The following is a 15,242-nucleotide window of genomic DNA, read 5'->3' on the forward strand; positions in this document are numbered from 1 at the left end:
AGTAATCCGGTGTGTTATTTTTGGATCAGTTGTGTGTGGGATCAGCTAGTTTTATACATGTTCCAAAATAATTTGGATTACCGATACCACGTCTGGGTGATGCAGGCAGTGTACTAACAAGGCATAATATCTACATGAATGGTAATGTATTATCTAAAGGATTTCAGGTCTTGCGTATAGAACAAAGTAAATGAGCATGTATCTGCAGCTCAGGGCAGGTGGCAACAGATAGGGAGATCCTCTTTTGGGACAGGATAAATATTCTGAAGAAGAGAGCAAGTAAGATAGTCTCTTCACCAGGGATAACTTAAGATATGTTGTACAAAGCAGGTTCATGATAGATCCAGGGCTGAACAGGAATTCTTTGGGAATAGAGGAGTGAGCGATGATTGCATTATACTGACAGTTTGCGGGGTTTGCTTTGTTCCTATTCCTCTCCCCAGATCTGCTCCAGGAAGATGATGATTCCTGTAGTGATTATGGCAGTCGTGACAAACCAGGGACTGCTTTAGGAAGGACTGTGCCAGATGGGAATGTGCTTTTTCCAGATATTTTTCACACTGATCATCTTTTGTTTTACGAGCGATTTAAAGCTTACCAGGATTACATCTTGGGTAAGTGATTTCTTAGTAGAAAAAGAACATGTAATCAGGTTTCTTGTAGTGTCTGTTTAAATGATCCAGTTTAAATGGAGTTAATTCTGTATTAAACTGTGAGATGCTCTTAATAACTGGGACTAGAAAAAGATGTAGTGTACTGCCGTCACTTATGCAGTAACCTCAGCTGCTCTAGCTGGGGGACCAGGAGGCAATGGTATTAATATAAGTAAATCAAATCTGAATGATTGAAATGCAAAGGTGCTAATATTGGATTCTGTGCCTTGTTTTAACTGATCTTGCTAAATTTTTTTGTGTGTAGTAAGACTGTTTAAGATAAGGCACAGATTAGCTGTTTAATACCACTGGCACTGAAACCTTCGGTACCTGAAGTGTTGAGTAGTGGATCTCTTCTTCCAGAGAAGCATAAAACAGATGATTCTCCAGCTATCTCAGTACTGAGATGGCAAAAATGCTGATAGTTATCACGAGCAAAACAGAATGAAATCCAACTTTAGATGTGGTAAAGTCAACTGCGTTGAGTTTTGTTTTCCAACGATCTGGAGCACTTTTCTTTCTTACCTTGCATAAATGTATTGTCTACAATTTCTTTTTAGCTGACTGCAAAGCTTCTGAGGTGAAAGAATTCACAGCTGAGTACCTGGAGAAGGTCCTTGAACCATCTGGATGGCAGGCAGTCTGGCGCACTAATGTGTTTGAGGTCCTTATTGAGGTAAATGGAATGCAGTTGCTCAGGCATTTGTCTCTGGTTGACATAATTTACCTCTGTAGCAGACAGATCATTTATCTATGAAGCTTATGAGCTGGTAGAAAATAGTAATTTTTTCCTATCTAATTGCCAGTGTTGGCTAGAGCAATAGGAATTTTTTCAAAGGGCTCCTTGCTTGAAACTGGAAAAGGGAACACCAAGTCAGTGCGAGTGAGCTGTGAAGTAGAACTCTGTGGGCACGGAGGGGAAAAGTACTTGGTCTGGAGCTGGCTGTTGCAATGTAGTCTTTTCAAATATCAGGGTCTGATAATTTGTCAGTTTTTTTATCCGTGAAATTCTTCCTTTTAACGCACCTTGGTACTGACAGTAGCCCTTCTGCTTTGCATGCTCCTGTCATAGACCCACTGAGGACTGCTGGTTTGGGATAATCTTTTTCTAGGTCTCTCAATGTCCAAGTCATACATCTTTGTGCAAACCTTGGATGTTCAAACTCGCAATTCTGTTATGTGTTTGAAGAGGGAAAAACTTTGTACCCCCTCAGCTTTTCAGCCCAATTAGTGACAAAATGGCTTTCACTGGCCCAGACTAACTCTTTGTATTGTTTGTGTCCTGTGGGCACTTTGAAAAATGAGCCCCAAAGGAGTCCCTAAGAACTGTAAGGTATTGATTTGTTTGAGTCTGAGGATACTGCTTTTGCCTACTTTTTTAAAAAAGCAAAAGAAAAAAATAAAATAGACATGCAGCTTTCTGGCCTTGTATGAGTATTATGAGGGATTTGAATGAAGCTTTGAATGTGGAAAAGGCTCTAGATGTGTGGTTCTGAGAAGCTTAATTCTGGGGTTCTCACTTCAGCTGAATAGATTGCCTTTGCTGTACTATGCAATGTGCCTTGTTTTGTGTGGGTCAACTGGCACTTGCAGTATGGCCTGCTGACTTATGCACGTCATGTTAGCCTTCCTCAGCTGTATCTGAGGTTCTGAGAAATCTTGAGAACTATTTATTCCAACAGGTTGTTGATGTGGAGTACTCAGCTCTGAAAGCAGTTGTGCAACTCAGTGAGCCTTTCCTGTGTGAGTCGCGGGATAGCACCTTTACCTTGGAGTGCATGCAGGAACTCTTGGAGCTGAAGGAGCGTCAGATACCACTGCAGGAGCTGTGGGTTGTGTATGATGAGTCAGGAGAGTTTGACCAGACAGCATTAGCCATAGAGCATGTCAGGTAGGAAAATGCTCAAGGTTTAATTTTTGTTTTGAACAATTACGCTCTGGTAGTATCCAATGGGTGGTGCCCTGAGTTCTTCTGGTCATGCTGGCAGCTCCCCAAGCCACTTTCCAAAGTAAATCTGATGACTGGTACTATGAAGAGACTGCTCACAGAGAAAATCTGTGGTGTCCTCTGCAGCTACAGGTAATCACACAATCACAAGGTACGTTTAGCTGCAGCTTATTGTCGGTCTGCTTTCTGTGTCAAAAAGGGGGGAAAAAAAAAAGTGTTGCTTTCCCTCTGTTCTCCACCATGGATTTCCTTGGGCTGTATCACCTTGCTGGCTCTAGTGCAGTGTTCCTTTCTCTTCTATAACATTTTGGTGGATTTTTTTCCTTTTTTGTCCCAATTGTCTTTTTCTGTATTTTGCCTCCTTCCTTAAATTTGCTCTTTATTCTTCAGGTGTCTGTTCACATCTTATGTCTTCTTTTTTTTTTTTTTTCTCCTTTCTTTATCATCTCTTTCTCTTTTCCATTTCCCTTGCTTACATATACTGCAAGCTGTTTGAAAGCTGTCTACAAATAGCCTGTAGAACCGGATGAAAAATCTAAAATAGGAAGAATGACCTTCCTGTCTAGAAAAAGGGCTGTTTCAGAAGTGGTGGGCATGGGAGGAAAAGGGGAGAAGAGACATGTTCTGTTGAGAATTAGTCGGTAGTAGAGATCTAAGCTTGAATGATGGAGGTGACAAACTCATCGTTAAAAAGAAAGCTTAGCTGAAGGATGGCTGACCAAAACCGAACAACCAAAAAGTGTCAGGATCTTATGAGTGTAAATCTTGTTTTCAAATCCAGCTTTTAGCTGTTCGCTCTCTTTCGATGAATGTGGAACTCAGGCTGTTATGAGTTTTGAACTTAGATACACAAAATAAAACTCTTTATGCAGGTAAACAACAGACAAGAAAGATAACTTCTGCATATACTGAATAGTTTACAGGACAGTTAACATGGAATTGAAGAGAGGTGATGCTTTGAGATGAATTCTCAAGTTGGTTACATTCGTGTTACCAGTCCTGTTGTCTCTGCCCAGGTAAATGTGACCTCCTTTGTGTGATTAAATGCTTACTTTGCTCCAAAAGGTTCTTCTACCAGTGCATCTGGAGGACCTGGGATGAGGAGGAGGAGGATGATTTTGATTACTTTGTGCGATGCGTTGAGCCTCGACTGAGATTGTAAGTGCAACACCTTTGATATTATTAGGGTAGAAGCACCAAAAAGGGTAATGTGGGAATAGTGACACACAACTAGATTTAAAAAAAACCCCTGTTCACTAGTAAATCAAAGCAAGTTTGTTCTAACAGCATTCACTGTCTGATGGTCAAAATCTTGAATGGAAAGAGGGTGCAACTGAGGTTGCCACTTGATTTCTGAACCCTCAGTTTTTTCCTGTAATCCTTGACCTTCCATCAGGTGGCACTCCAAACCCAGCTATAGCCTCCTTCAAATTGGTATGAATTGTAATCCTAATTAAAGCTAGCTGGGATGCTCTCATACCTCGGGGCATAGAATAAGAACCAGAATGGAACTGAATGAAAACAAAAACTTGTAAATTGGTCATGCTGAAGGAGGAATGTGTGTATTTCTCTCCCTAGTGGGATTAGTTGGCATTAGGTTTTCTGAAGGTGAGTTTTTGATGCTGTTTTGCCATATGGAACCGAAGCAGTGGACAAGGACACAACCTGGTTATATTTTTGAGGGTGCTAAATGACCAAAGCATACTATAAAACATACCTGGAATGAATAATTGAAAAGTGAGTTTACTGTAGATTTTCCCTGAGCTTTGACACGCTGTCTTTTTCTTAAGTCTATCATGAGAGTTATTTTTCAATTCCTTTACTTATTATAACTTAGCATCATGAGTATCCAGAAGTTTGTGTGTCATTCAGATCCAAATTTGATACTGCTATGATACTGGAGAACTACATCAGTGAATATTTATAACCTACCCTGAAATGTTACTTAGAATATGGCATTATGTGTGCTAGAATATAGCAGATAGCATGTGCTTTACAAAGAAAATCAGTATAATTACCCACGCTATAAAGGTGGCTGCAGGCCTGTCTTTCAAACAGGACACGATGTGACATTTGAGGATTCTGATATGCCTGTATTTTTCTGAGATCATACAAATTATGAGGAAGTGTTATATATGGAAATTGTATGTGTTTCTGAAGCGTTTATACTTGTATGCTCCAGCAAATGGCTATTCTGTTGAGTTTTTGGAGCCTTATGGAGACTTGGCATGGAATGAAACCAGAATGCAATGATGTGCCATGAGACAATTTTTTGTTATTTTTTTTTAACGCTTTGCGTGTCCTTACAGCCATTTTAGTGAGAATCCAAAATGCTTAAACAGTGTCTTCAAGCAGAAAAGTAAATGTTATCCTTTCTTATTCTCCCACACCATGCTTTATACAAAGCCTGTCCTCCAAGCTACACTGATGTTGGTGCTATCCTGTGTTGTGATCTAAGCATTGATGTGTCAGCTCAGAAATAACATTAATCTTCAATGCATGGAAACATATGATACTTTATACTTTTCAGCTCTCTGGTGTGCACTGTTTTAATGAGAACAGACAGTATCATTACACTGCACATTAGGTTGTACTAGTCTTCTGAGGCAAGTAAAACTGTATGAACTGTTTAACTAAAGCTTGAAAAAACAAGATAGTTTTATGTGCTTTCATGGTGACCAGCTCTAAAATGGGCCAAATTATGTACAACATTTGGTTTCCTTCAAATATTTTATATTTCTATATTGCTATAAATTCTTCTGCTATTAATCATGCTGCATTGATTTACTCTGCCTCTCATAACCCCATTGCCAAAATTTTATGAGGCTCTTTATGTTTCTGTAAACCCTGTTTATTGGGACTGTATAGATACTGACTGCTCTGACTGCAAATTTTCTTACTCTTTGCAGCATGCTTTAAGTGCACCATTTAAAGAACCTCTGAAAGTTGAGGGAATATCTTTGTCCTTATTTTGTGTAGCCTCTTTAATAGAGCTATTTGTACTATGTTCATCTGGTTCCCTACAGAAATGGTGTGAGATAATTAAATCTTGTTTTATTTGTATCATTAATTGCTGTCCAGCTTTTTTGTAGTGACCATGATTGGCCCTACATGATTGGCCCTGGACTTTTTGGCACCGTCTAGCTGGCAGATGTCCTCATCTTTCTGACTTTGGCAATGCAACTACGGGCTGGCATTTTCTGGCCTGCAATTTCATTTGTAGAGGATACTCTTGGGGTGGTGCAAAATTTACTATGCAGTGCCTTCATGTCTTCATCTGGTTCTGATAATACCTTTCTTATTCATTCTGTGTTTTTGTCCAGGTAGCTGTTTAGATAGTTGTTAATAGAGACTTCACATTATAGGATTTTTCTTCTATTTCAGATAATATTTTCTCAATTTTTCTAATAAATGCTTAAAAATAGACTAATTTTTGTATCTAATTGCCTTCTAAATTCTTACTATTTTTTTATAGCTGTGCTTATGCCTTTATTTTAGAGTGAGTTTCTGATAATTGTGTATAATCTTTCAAGGTGGATGGGCAACTGTTTAGAAAGTAATATCTTTGTTCAGATTCTTGGTTTTGCTGCTTTCAAAAAAAAAAAATTGAGCAGTGTTGATATAGACTGCTGAGAATCTTGACTAGAGTACTGATGCAGAACTCCTCAGGTTCTCTCCGGGTTTGTATTTGATCTTTCAGAATTGTAAATGAAAATATACTGACCCCTTGCTCTGAATTGCAGGCATTATGACATCCTTGAACACCGTGTGCCTTCTGGGCTTGTAGCTGATTACCAGAACTTCTTGTCTCAATGTGAAGAGCTTTACAGGAAGTTTTTAAATGTGAGGAACAGCATATCAAGCAGTGATTCGGACTCAGAAGTAGAGAACGTCTCCATGGTGGAAGGACTAAAATTGTATGAGAAAATAGAGCACTTGAAACAAAAGCTAAAACTAATTGAGAATCCTCTGCTGAGGTACTTGGTGGGTTTGTGCAAGGAGAGTGGCCATGTGGGAAATTGCACATGGATGTTCTTTACTGAAGAAAGAACTGACAGCTTTGTTGTGCTTCTTTTAGGTATGTGTTTGGTTACCAAAAGTACAGTGGTCTCCAAGCTAAAGGACTGAGACCAACAGGTACCAAGATCACTCATGTTGTATCCTCAACCATGATGGCAAGTCTACTGCAGTCATTGATGAGGGATAAACTTTGCCCTGAATCTTGTGGTGACGAACTAGAATTACAGGTACAGTAACAGGAATTGTCTGTCTGCTAATACTTTCTTCTCCTCAAGAAACAATGTGGAAGAGTAAGTTAATTTATCATGTGCAAGATACATTTGCACAGTATTATTTTTTTATCAGTTCAAAAAAAAGGACTGTAAGTTAATAAGTGGTAAGACTAGATGATACAAATAATTTCTTTTAATTCATTTGTGTCTGCTGAGTACTCTATACAAGCAGTTTCCTTCCTGTGTGTAGGAAATGAGATAAACCTTCTGTAACAATTCTGTGATGAAATATGGTAAAGCATAATACTTACATTTAGTTTTGAAATACCTGTGTCTTTTGATGCTACTGATAAAGATCTAGAGTTTGAAGAAAGAAATGTCATTCTGTTGCTTTAGTTCTATGTAGGAGATACATTTATTTTAGAGCAGTTATGTTTGGTTTTAGTGAATTCAGACAGGACTGACCACTTGAGCAATTAAGAACAGTCTGGACTCGTTGGGCTCAAATGAAATTGCTTGCTGTGGTCTGATCAAGTTTGTGAATTACAGGTGGCCAAAACGGAGCCACAGGGAAGGTCCTAGATTAACTTTTGGGCTATAAATCAGATTTTCTGAATTAGCAATTGAAAAATGCTCTCGCTATGCTTATGCTGGAATTTTCTGGGAAGCAATAAATGTGCGATTTTTCTGTACTATTTGTTATCCTTCACCATGGAGTCCTCAGTAATATTTGTTAAGGATGTCAGCCTATCCTCTCTGGGCAAGAAAAAGGACCATGTGGACCCCATATTTGCCACTATTTTGGGGTAACTCGCACCGGGAGCGAAGGGTTACATCAGTGTTTAGTCCAGGTCAAATCTAGTTGCAGAGTTGTTTGTGGGTTTTATTTTCTTTACCTTCTGTCATCTATTTCTTCAGTAATTCATGGCAAGTCACTTGAGGCACAATTCAGATATTGGCCTGGAACCAAGGCCATATTGAGGTTTGCTTTCTGGTGCATATGCTCTTCAGTCTGTGTCTCTGCCCCAGTTTTCTCATGGGGGAATGGACATTACACAAACATCAAAGGAATGTTTTAAGGCTGTTTTTGTCCAGAGAGTGCTATGATTCTTGAATTCAAAGTAGAAATTGTGTATTATTGGTGCCATTAAAAAGGGTTTGTTTTAAGCAAAAGCAGCATCATTTAATTGAAAAGCAAACTTTAAGGGCATAAATGCATCCATTTTTATAGCATTCTTCAGGAGCTGATTATAATGTTTGTCTTTTACAGTTTCACAATGATCCACTGGCAGCTGTAAATGCCTGTTACGAAGGAGACACAGTCATCATCTGTCCTGGTCATTATGTTGTAGATGGAGTGTTCTGCATTGCTGATTCAGTTGAACTAGAAGGTAGAAGGTTTGCTAGCATAAAGGTCCTTAAAACAAAGTAGACTGAAAGCCTTAAACTAGCTCTGCATAAGGATTTACTTTTTGCAAAGTTTGGCAGGAGCATTTGCTTTTTTCTTCAAAGTGTTCCCATTTCTGCTTGTAGAGCCATGTCTAATGCAGGGTGGAGTAAGCTGTTTCTTTAGCCATAGTTATTTCTGCAAATAAACTGCAAATTTAGCTCATTAATAGCAAATTCATCATTTCCTCCTAACTATTTGTCTGGATAAATCCTGATTATATAGATAGAGAGGATTCAACAGAAACATGAGGGACTTGTTTTTTTTAATCTTGGAAGCACAGAAGTCATTCTGAGATGCTTCAGTTTTTAGAGCCAGTAACTTAAGGATACTTGAGAGATGTCCTTGTTCTTCTTTGCATGCCTTAATCTGCTTCAGAGATGTACGCTAAGACTCAGTGCTAGTACAGCACTGGTGAATACAGAGGGGAAGAGCCAAGTGCTATTAGAACTTATTTTATGGCACTTATTGCATGTCAGTGGTTGTGGGGGGAACTACTAGTGTGAGTCTGCATTATGTGAAGCGTATGGGTAGAGGAAGGAGCCGTTGATTTAACGTGTATATTTTTTATGTAGAAACAAGCACACTATATGTGATTCCATTTTTCTTGCAAAATATTTGTGTTTTAAATACTTCCCCTTGTCTAGGATATGTTGCTATCTCTTCCTCACAATTCCAAATTTCTCAGTCTAATTCCTCTGCTTTAGGCACGTGCACTCTGTTGCAGTGTAATAGTCTGTATATCACTGGGGCTTGTGCAGCTTTTCAGATACTTGTTTAGCTGCCTTTTTATCTTGTCAAAACTTCTTAATGGGAAGAAGGCTAGGAGTTTAATTTCCTGCTGTTCTGGACTTTATTTTTCTTGCCCTTCTTCTTTTGTAAGTGTCATTTTCTCTCTTGCCCTTCTCTTGTGTATGTTTGATTTAGAGATATGTATGCTGATAGACAATGCACCTGCAGGATAAAGGACCTCAATAAAGTGCTTTATCTGCAAGAATGACATTGTTCTAAAGTTGTGTGGGGTTGTATTTATTGCTTTTCTAGCTTTGAGGAAACAGTAATGCAAATGGTGCAATAGCTCGCCTATTAAAGGATGAGTTGCTCTATTTTAAGGAGCGAGGCATATAAATATGTATCTTTAGTACGAACCACTCTCTGAATAATGAGTACATGTCAGGGTATTTAATCTTCTTATATAGACTCCTGTTAGAGAAGTTTTTATAGCAATAGTAGCAGCCAAAAACGTTTGAAGTAGAAGCATCAAGAAAAATTTTGCTGGCGCTAATCTGAGCAGCTGGATGTTTTGGTGGGTTTCTTGGGATGAAGGGGTGACTTATCAAGGAGATAATGTCACTTTGCTTAGTAAAGCTTTTATTTTTTTCGAGTCACTGTGCAAGTCAGTACTAAGGTTGAAAGTATGAGGATTAGTAGGTCAGGGATAAATAAAAACTTACAAGAAATAAGGTTAAAGAAGTAGCAGCTGCAGGAAATTGTGGTTAGGATAACTAACATATAACAAAAATGTGTAGCAAAGGCACCTAAGAACTTCCCTTCTGCTTGTACAGTAGTAGTTCAAGCTGGCTGGGAACTTGTAGCATCAGCCCATCTAACATCCGTGATCAGTGTTACTGGATGACAATTGCTTTTATCTTCTGTGATGTCACTTAGCTCCCAGGCAGGGCATACAGCCGTGACCACGTTGGGTATTGAACACTACTTGACAGCAAGTGAATCTTTCCTTCTCTATTCCTTGTCTTGTCACTGACTTCCTTCTTAGAGCTGGTACTTCAGAGGTGAAGTGTATATCAAGCTAAAAGCATGGTTAGAAAAACTGCAGGTAGTTTGTAGGACAGTTATTCCTAAAACTCTTGCCTTGGATAATAACCTCTTTCTGCGGTGGTGTGAAGTTAAACTAGATCTGCCATTTGCTGTCCTGTGGTGCTCTCTTTTTATGTACTGGAAGTAAACTGCCCCATGCCACCTCCGCCCCAGGGGTGACTGTAAATCAGCAGCAGTGGGAAAAGATTTCTAGATAGTGTAGCGTGTTGAAGTATCAATCACTTAACTTTGCATGAAATCTGCTGTCTTTAAAACTTTCTGCTAACTATTGTTCAAAGGTTTTTTCGTTTTTTAACCTTTCTACTTGCACATTACAGTATTTATTTATGTACTTGGTTAAAAGCTAGCATCCTGCTCAGGCACTTCTTATCTGAGTTTGTGTGTGCTTTCAGAAAATGATAGGACACACGCTGCTTTAATAGATGCTGCATTATTGCTTTCCTTATCATGATTCTTGTCAGTGACAAGCAATAAAAGCTTTACATGCTCATAAATTTCCCTGTAAGTGGTTGAATGCTGACAACTGTGGATGGCTTAGTAAATCAATGTTGGCATATGCTTGTGAATGTTTCTTTTTAATCTGAATTAATTTGGAAGCCCATGTAACACAGAAACATAAAATTTTGACCCAAGTTTCATTTAAATAGGGAAGTTGAGTGAAGCTTACTAACAATATTGAGTCCTTTGCGCTTGCTTCCTTGTGTTGTGATGGTGACTGCATTTTCTGCCATGCTCTTTGGGACCTCTGCCTACTCTAGTGAACTTCTGTACTTCGAAAACAGACTGCAGATGCTTGTGTGTCCTTGGTTACTGCATCTTCCTGCTCTGTTCTAGTTTTTGGGAGTGAGAACTTTGGCCTTGGCAAATGTGAGCTCGGTTACCCTTTCGTTCAACTGTCTAAAATAACTTCGTATTTTATTGTGTGTCATTCAAGTAAGGTAACTTTTGAGTTTGGTTTTGAGTGCCTGTACCTTTGTATAGAGGGGATGTAAGGCATAGCCTGGCCACTGGGTGGAAAATCCTATTCAAGATATTAGACCTCAAGTTTAAAACCTCTGTATTTAATTTAAATGTCTGCTACGTACTGAGCACCTGACTGTTACCAGTTATTCATCAAACTTGCGTCTTTCACCTCTGCTTTAAGGCTATGGCCTGCCAGATGATATTGTGATAGAAAAACAAGGGAAAGGAGACAACTTTGTTGACTGTACAGGAGCCAATATAAGGATCTCCAATTTAAAGTTAGTGCAACATGATGCTGTGGAGGGGATTTTAAGTAAGTATAAAAACACCTTGACCAATTTGTGAATCTTTTATAACTTACTATTAGCATTAAAACTGGGACCTAGTGTTGAAGTTCACTAGTTTTAACAAAATATTGTAGAGAGGAGCCCTACAGGTAATAAATATCAAGGCTTCCCCCCCCCTTTTTTTTTTAACTTGCTTATAATGTGGATTATAAGGTATAATCAAAATAACCTACTCTTTGTACTTTCAAGCTATTGTGGCTCTTGTGTTTTATTCTTGTACTTGGATAAGATCATTTGACTTGATAATTTTTCTGCTGTTAAGGCAACCTGACTGTGACTGCTGCACAGCTGATGTCAGGCTGCCTGGAAGAAGAAATAATTCCTCTTTCCACAAAAGAATCCTCATGGCAATATTCAGCTGTAGCTGAACCCAGCCAGCTTTCCATTGAGGAATGGCGTAAGCTGTAGAAGTAGTGTAGAACTTTGCTGACAGCACATTCAAACTGAGGCTCAAATAGTCCTAAGTTGTATCCAATGAGTTTATTGGCCATGGCATTTGGTTTTTGCAGAAGATGCTAACTAATACTTTGCCTCAACAGACATTTGGTTTTAAACATGTTAAAATGTTCATTAACAGCTGTATACATGTATTTAATGTCTTATTAATTCAAAAGTCTCTTAGGAATGTAACAAAAAGAATAGTTGCTGTCACATTCAAAGAAAAAAAAAGGCCAAAAAATCTTTAAGGCAAATTTTTGTCTAATGCTTCCTTGTAGCAGTATTCCTGTTTATACTGGAAAAATAGCATGAGTACAAACCATGCATGAGGAAATCAGTAAAATTAACATGAAGTGGATAAAATTAAAAGAGTAGTTTTAGTACACTGCAAAAATGCTACAAGTCCATCTGTCTATAGGACAGGTTTGCCTTTGCATAACTGATTCATTCAACAGTATTTGTTTTCTGTGTATGTAGATGTCCATCATGGGAAAACCACCCTGGAGAATTGTGTGTTACAGTGTGAAACTACAGGCATAACAGTACGAACATCAGCTGAGCTATTCATGAAAAACTCAGATCTGTATGGTGCCAAGGTACAAACAAATTCTTACCTCTGGCTTATTTCCTAAATTAAAACAAAGGTTTCTGCTTGGAAATAATACAGTCTGTAACGGGGTGACTTCTGTCGCTCTTGAGAGAACCTTTACGAATTCATTTTGGACAGCTACATGTTATTGAGTTTAGGAGATTGGTCCCAGGGGCCCTGTAGCCTCCAATATTGTCTAGGAAAGTGTCTCATGCCAATTTGTGTGCGATGCTATGAAAACAATGTAGTAACAGGGAACATCTGTGAAATAGTCATTGCTGCATTGCTGGACTGATTCATGTCCTGCAATACTTTTAAAGTGATTTTCTGTTTCCTCTGCCCATAAATAATTTTCTCATTAAACTGTGCATTTCTTCTGCAAATTAAATGCCCTTTTTGGACACCTTGTGCATTGATTCTTACAGAAGGATGGTAAACACAGAAATGAGCTCTGATTAGGACATTTTGATGAATGATGGGGCTTTGAGTGTTGAGGTGGATGTCTAAAGAACAAGAAAGTAATGCAAGGCTATGCAGTTACTCTTTACCAGAGCTTTTACGGACTGGTGGCAATAATATTATCCATGGAGCCTCAACCTTGAGTGTTGCTGCTTAAGTTGCTTAACAAAGCTGTGAAGCTGGAGTGGTAATGCAATTTTGCATTGCGCAAACTAGCAGATGGACACAAAGATCCGCAATGGAGTTGTCAAGTTAAACTGGAAATGTGCCTGAACTATTTTTGAACTGCTATCAATTTTATCTTGTAGGGTGCTGGTGTGGAAATATATCCAGGTAGTACATGCAGTCTGTTAGACAATGGCATACACCACTGCAAGGAGGGAATACTTATAAAGGTCAGTTCAAGGCAGAATGTACTGGTTTTTCAAAAGCTTACAGCTGCTAGAATTAATGCAAATAATTTGCATTTAGGTGGCTTATAAACCTGCTGCCTTATGGTAGAACTCTCACGTGTCACATATGATGATAATTGCACTTGTTTGCCTTGGGTTGGTCCACCAAAGCAGTATGCTTGTTTTATTTCTTATCTGCCAGAAAGAAAATGCCTCTTGCAATGTCAGGAGCATAGACAAATAATAAAATTCTAGCCAATTTAGGTAGAACTGATTCTACCTAAAACTGGAATATTTTGCATCTCTTTAGCTGGACATAACATGTTGAATTTCCACTTCTTTGCTGTAGAACTTTTTAGATGAACATTATGACATCCCCAAGATAACCATGGTCAATAATATGATCCATAATAATGAAGGATATGGTGTGGTCCTGGTTAGACCAACAATGCCCTCTGATGTAAAGGATGCTTCAGCAGAGAGAACAAAAGGTATTTTTCTCTTCCTAGAAGAAACTCCTAAAACTAGTAAATCTAGTATGCCCAGGTTTTTGGATTGCATAATTCATGATCAAGTCTCTTAAATTTTCTAATAATTTCTAGATTGGTTTAGCTAAAATAAATCTTCATAACTCTCAGAACACTGGAATTTCCTAAAGGATGAACTTGCTGCAGAGAAATACTGTGAATGTCTGTGTTTCATGGTGTGTGTGGACTTCCATTATAAAGTACTTACGTACCCGATCTGCGCTCCCTACTGAGCAGAGCCTTGGATGACTGATGGCCTCCTTGGGTCATACCGAAACAAGAGTATGACCAGCAAGAAAGCAGATATGACTTCTCTTACAGCTCTTCTGATGCATGATAATTCTCTGCTGATTTTTTTCTTTCATGCATTAGAGCTAAGACATGCTCCCAGCACAGAATTTTTTCTCTGCAGTAAATACAATGTGACAACTGTGTTTCTCATATTATGTCTTATTCAAGGAGAACTGTCACTAAGTGCAATGTGTAAACCCACTGTAATTTTCGCTAGTATCACTATTGCTTGGCAAGTTGAAGTCATCTCGAGAAGAAACCTTCTCCTAATCACCTTACACTGTATTTGGAATATATGGCTGTCACTAAGTAGCTCTCCAAAAAGAGAGTGGGATGAGGTGAAAATGTTACGACTGAAGAAAATTTAATTCCAGGGGTTCTAAATGATTTGGCTGTTTTTTGTGAGATTGTTGATGACATTCTTATTGTTTCCTGACTTAGGGAATACACAACCTACCCAGTCAGGTGATGGGACAGCCTGTGTAGAGGGCTTCAGGCAAGAAGAACTGCCAGAGTGTGTAACTGATGAGTTGGAGCTTTATGAGCAAGCTGAGATTTCTGAACAAACTGAAGGCAATTACAAAATTGCAAATGAACTTGGGGCCACTTCTGCAAAGAAGAGCCAGATGCAAAAGAAAAGACTGAGTGAACTGGGAATCACAGAAGCTGATGACAACTTAATGTCACAGGAAATGTTTGTTTCTATTGTGGGCAATCAGTTCAAATGGAATGGGAAAGGAAGTTTTGGTACCTTTCTTTTTTGACTGTCCTGACTCCTAATGGAATTGCAATAAGAGATTTGCACAAGATATTATTTTTAGTGCTGCTTTCCAAGGAGTTAACCTGCTCCATTAGCCTTCCATAATGTTACTAAATTGTGACAAATATTTATTAATAGTACATATATTGCATGTGGAAACTTTGCTTCCTTGCTGCAAGTATGCATAACATGGTAGAAAACAGAACTCTAGCATGGGGGCTGTGCATGTACTCTGCTAATCTACATGCTGATGCTTTGCTAGTGCTCTGATGAATTTTTTTTTTAGTGTATTTATTTAACTTCTCATTATAAAAAACAAACAAAAACCCCCCAAAAAATCCCACAACCCCCCCAAAA

At 38.6% G+C, this 15,242-nt stretch overlaps 1 protein-coding gene across 1 annotated transcript; it reads left to right on the forward strand.

Annotated features, from left to right (window-relative positions):
- Positions 1 to 443: 443 nt before the first annotated feature.
- SHCBP1L (SHC SH2-domain binding protein 1-like) lies at positions 444 to 14,889 on the forward strand (the record flags this gene model as incomplete). Its single annotated transcript, XM_009710070.1, has 12 exons — positions 444 to 614; positions 1,214 to 1,329; positions 2,336 to 2,544; positions 3,667 to 3,759; positions 6,345 to 6,578; positions 6,680 to 6,848; positions 8,104 to 8,224; positions 11,264 to 11,395; positions 12,345 to 12,463; positions 13,224 to 13,310; positions 13,657 to 13,798; positions 14,567 to 14,889. Coding segments are annotated over 12 exons (1,916 nt in total), but the record flags the coding sequence as incomplete, so codon positions are not given.
- Between the last annotated feature and the right edge of the window lie 353 nt (positions 14,890 to 15,242).

This window comes from Cariama cristata, unplaced genomic scaffold, assembly GCF_000690535.1.
Source record: "Cariama cristata isolate BGI_N322 unplaced genomic scaffold, ASM69053v1 scaffold41641, whole genome shotgun sequence".
NCBI lineage: Eukaryota > Metazoa > Chordata > Aves > Cariamiformes > Cariamidae > Cariama > Cariama cristata.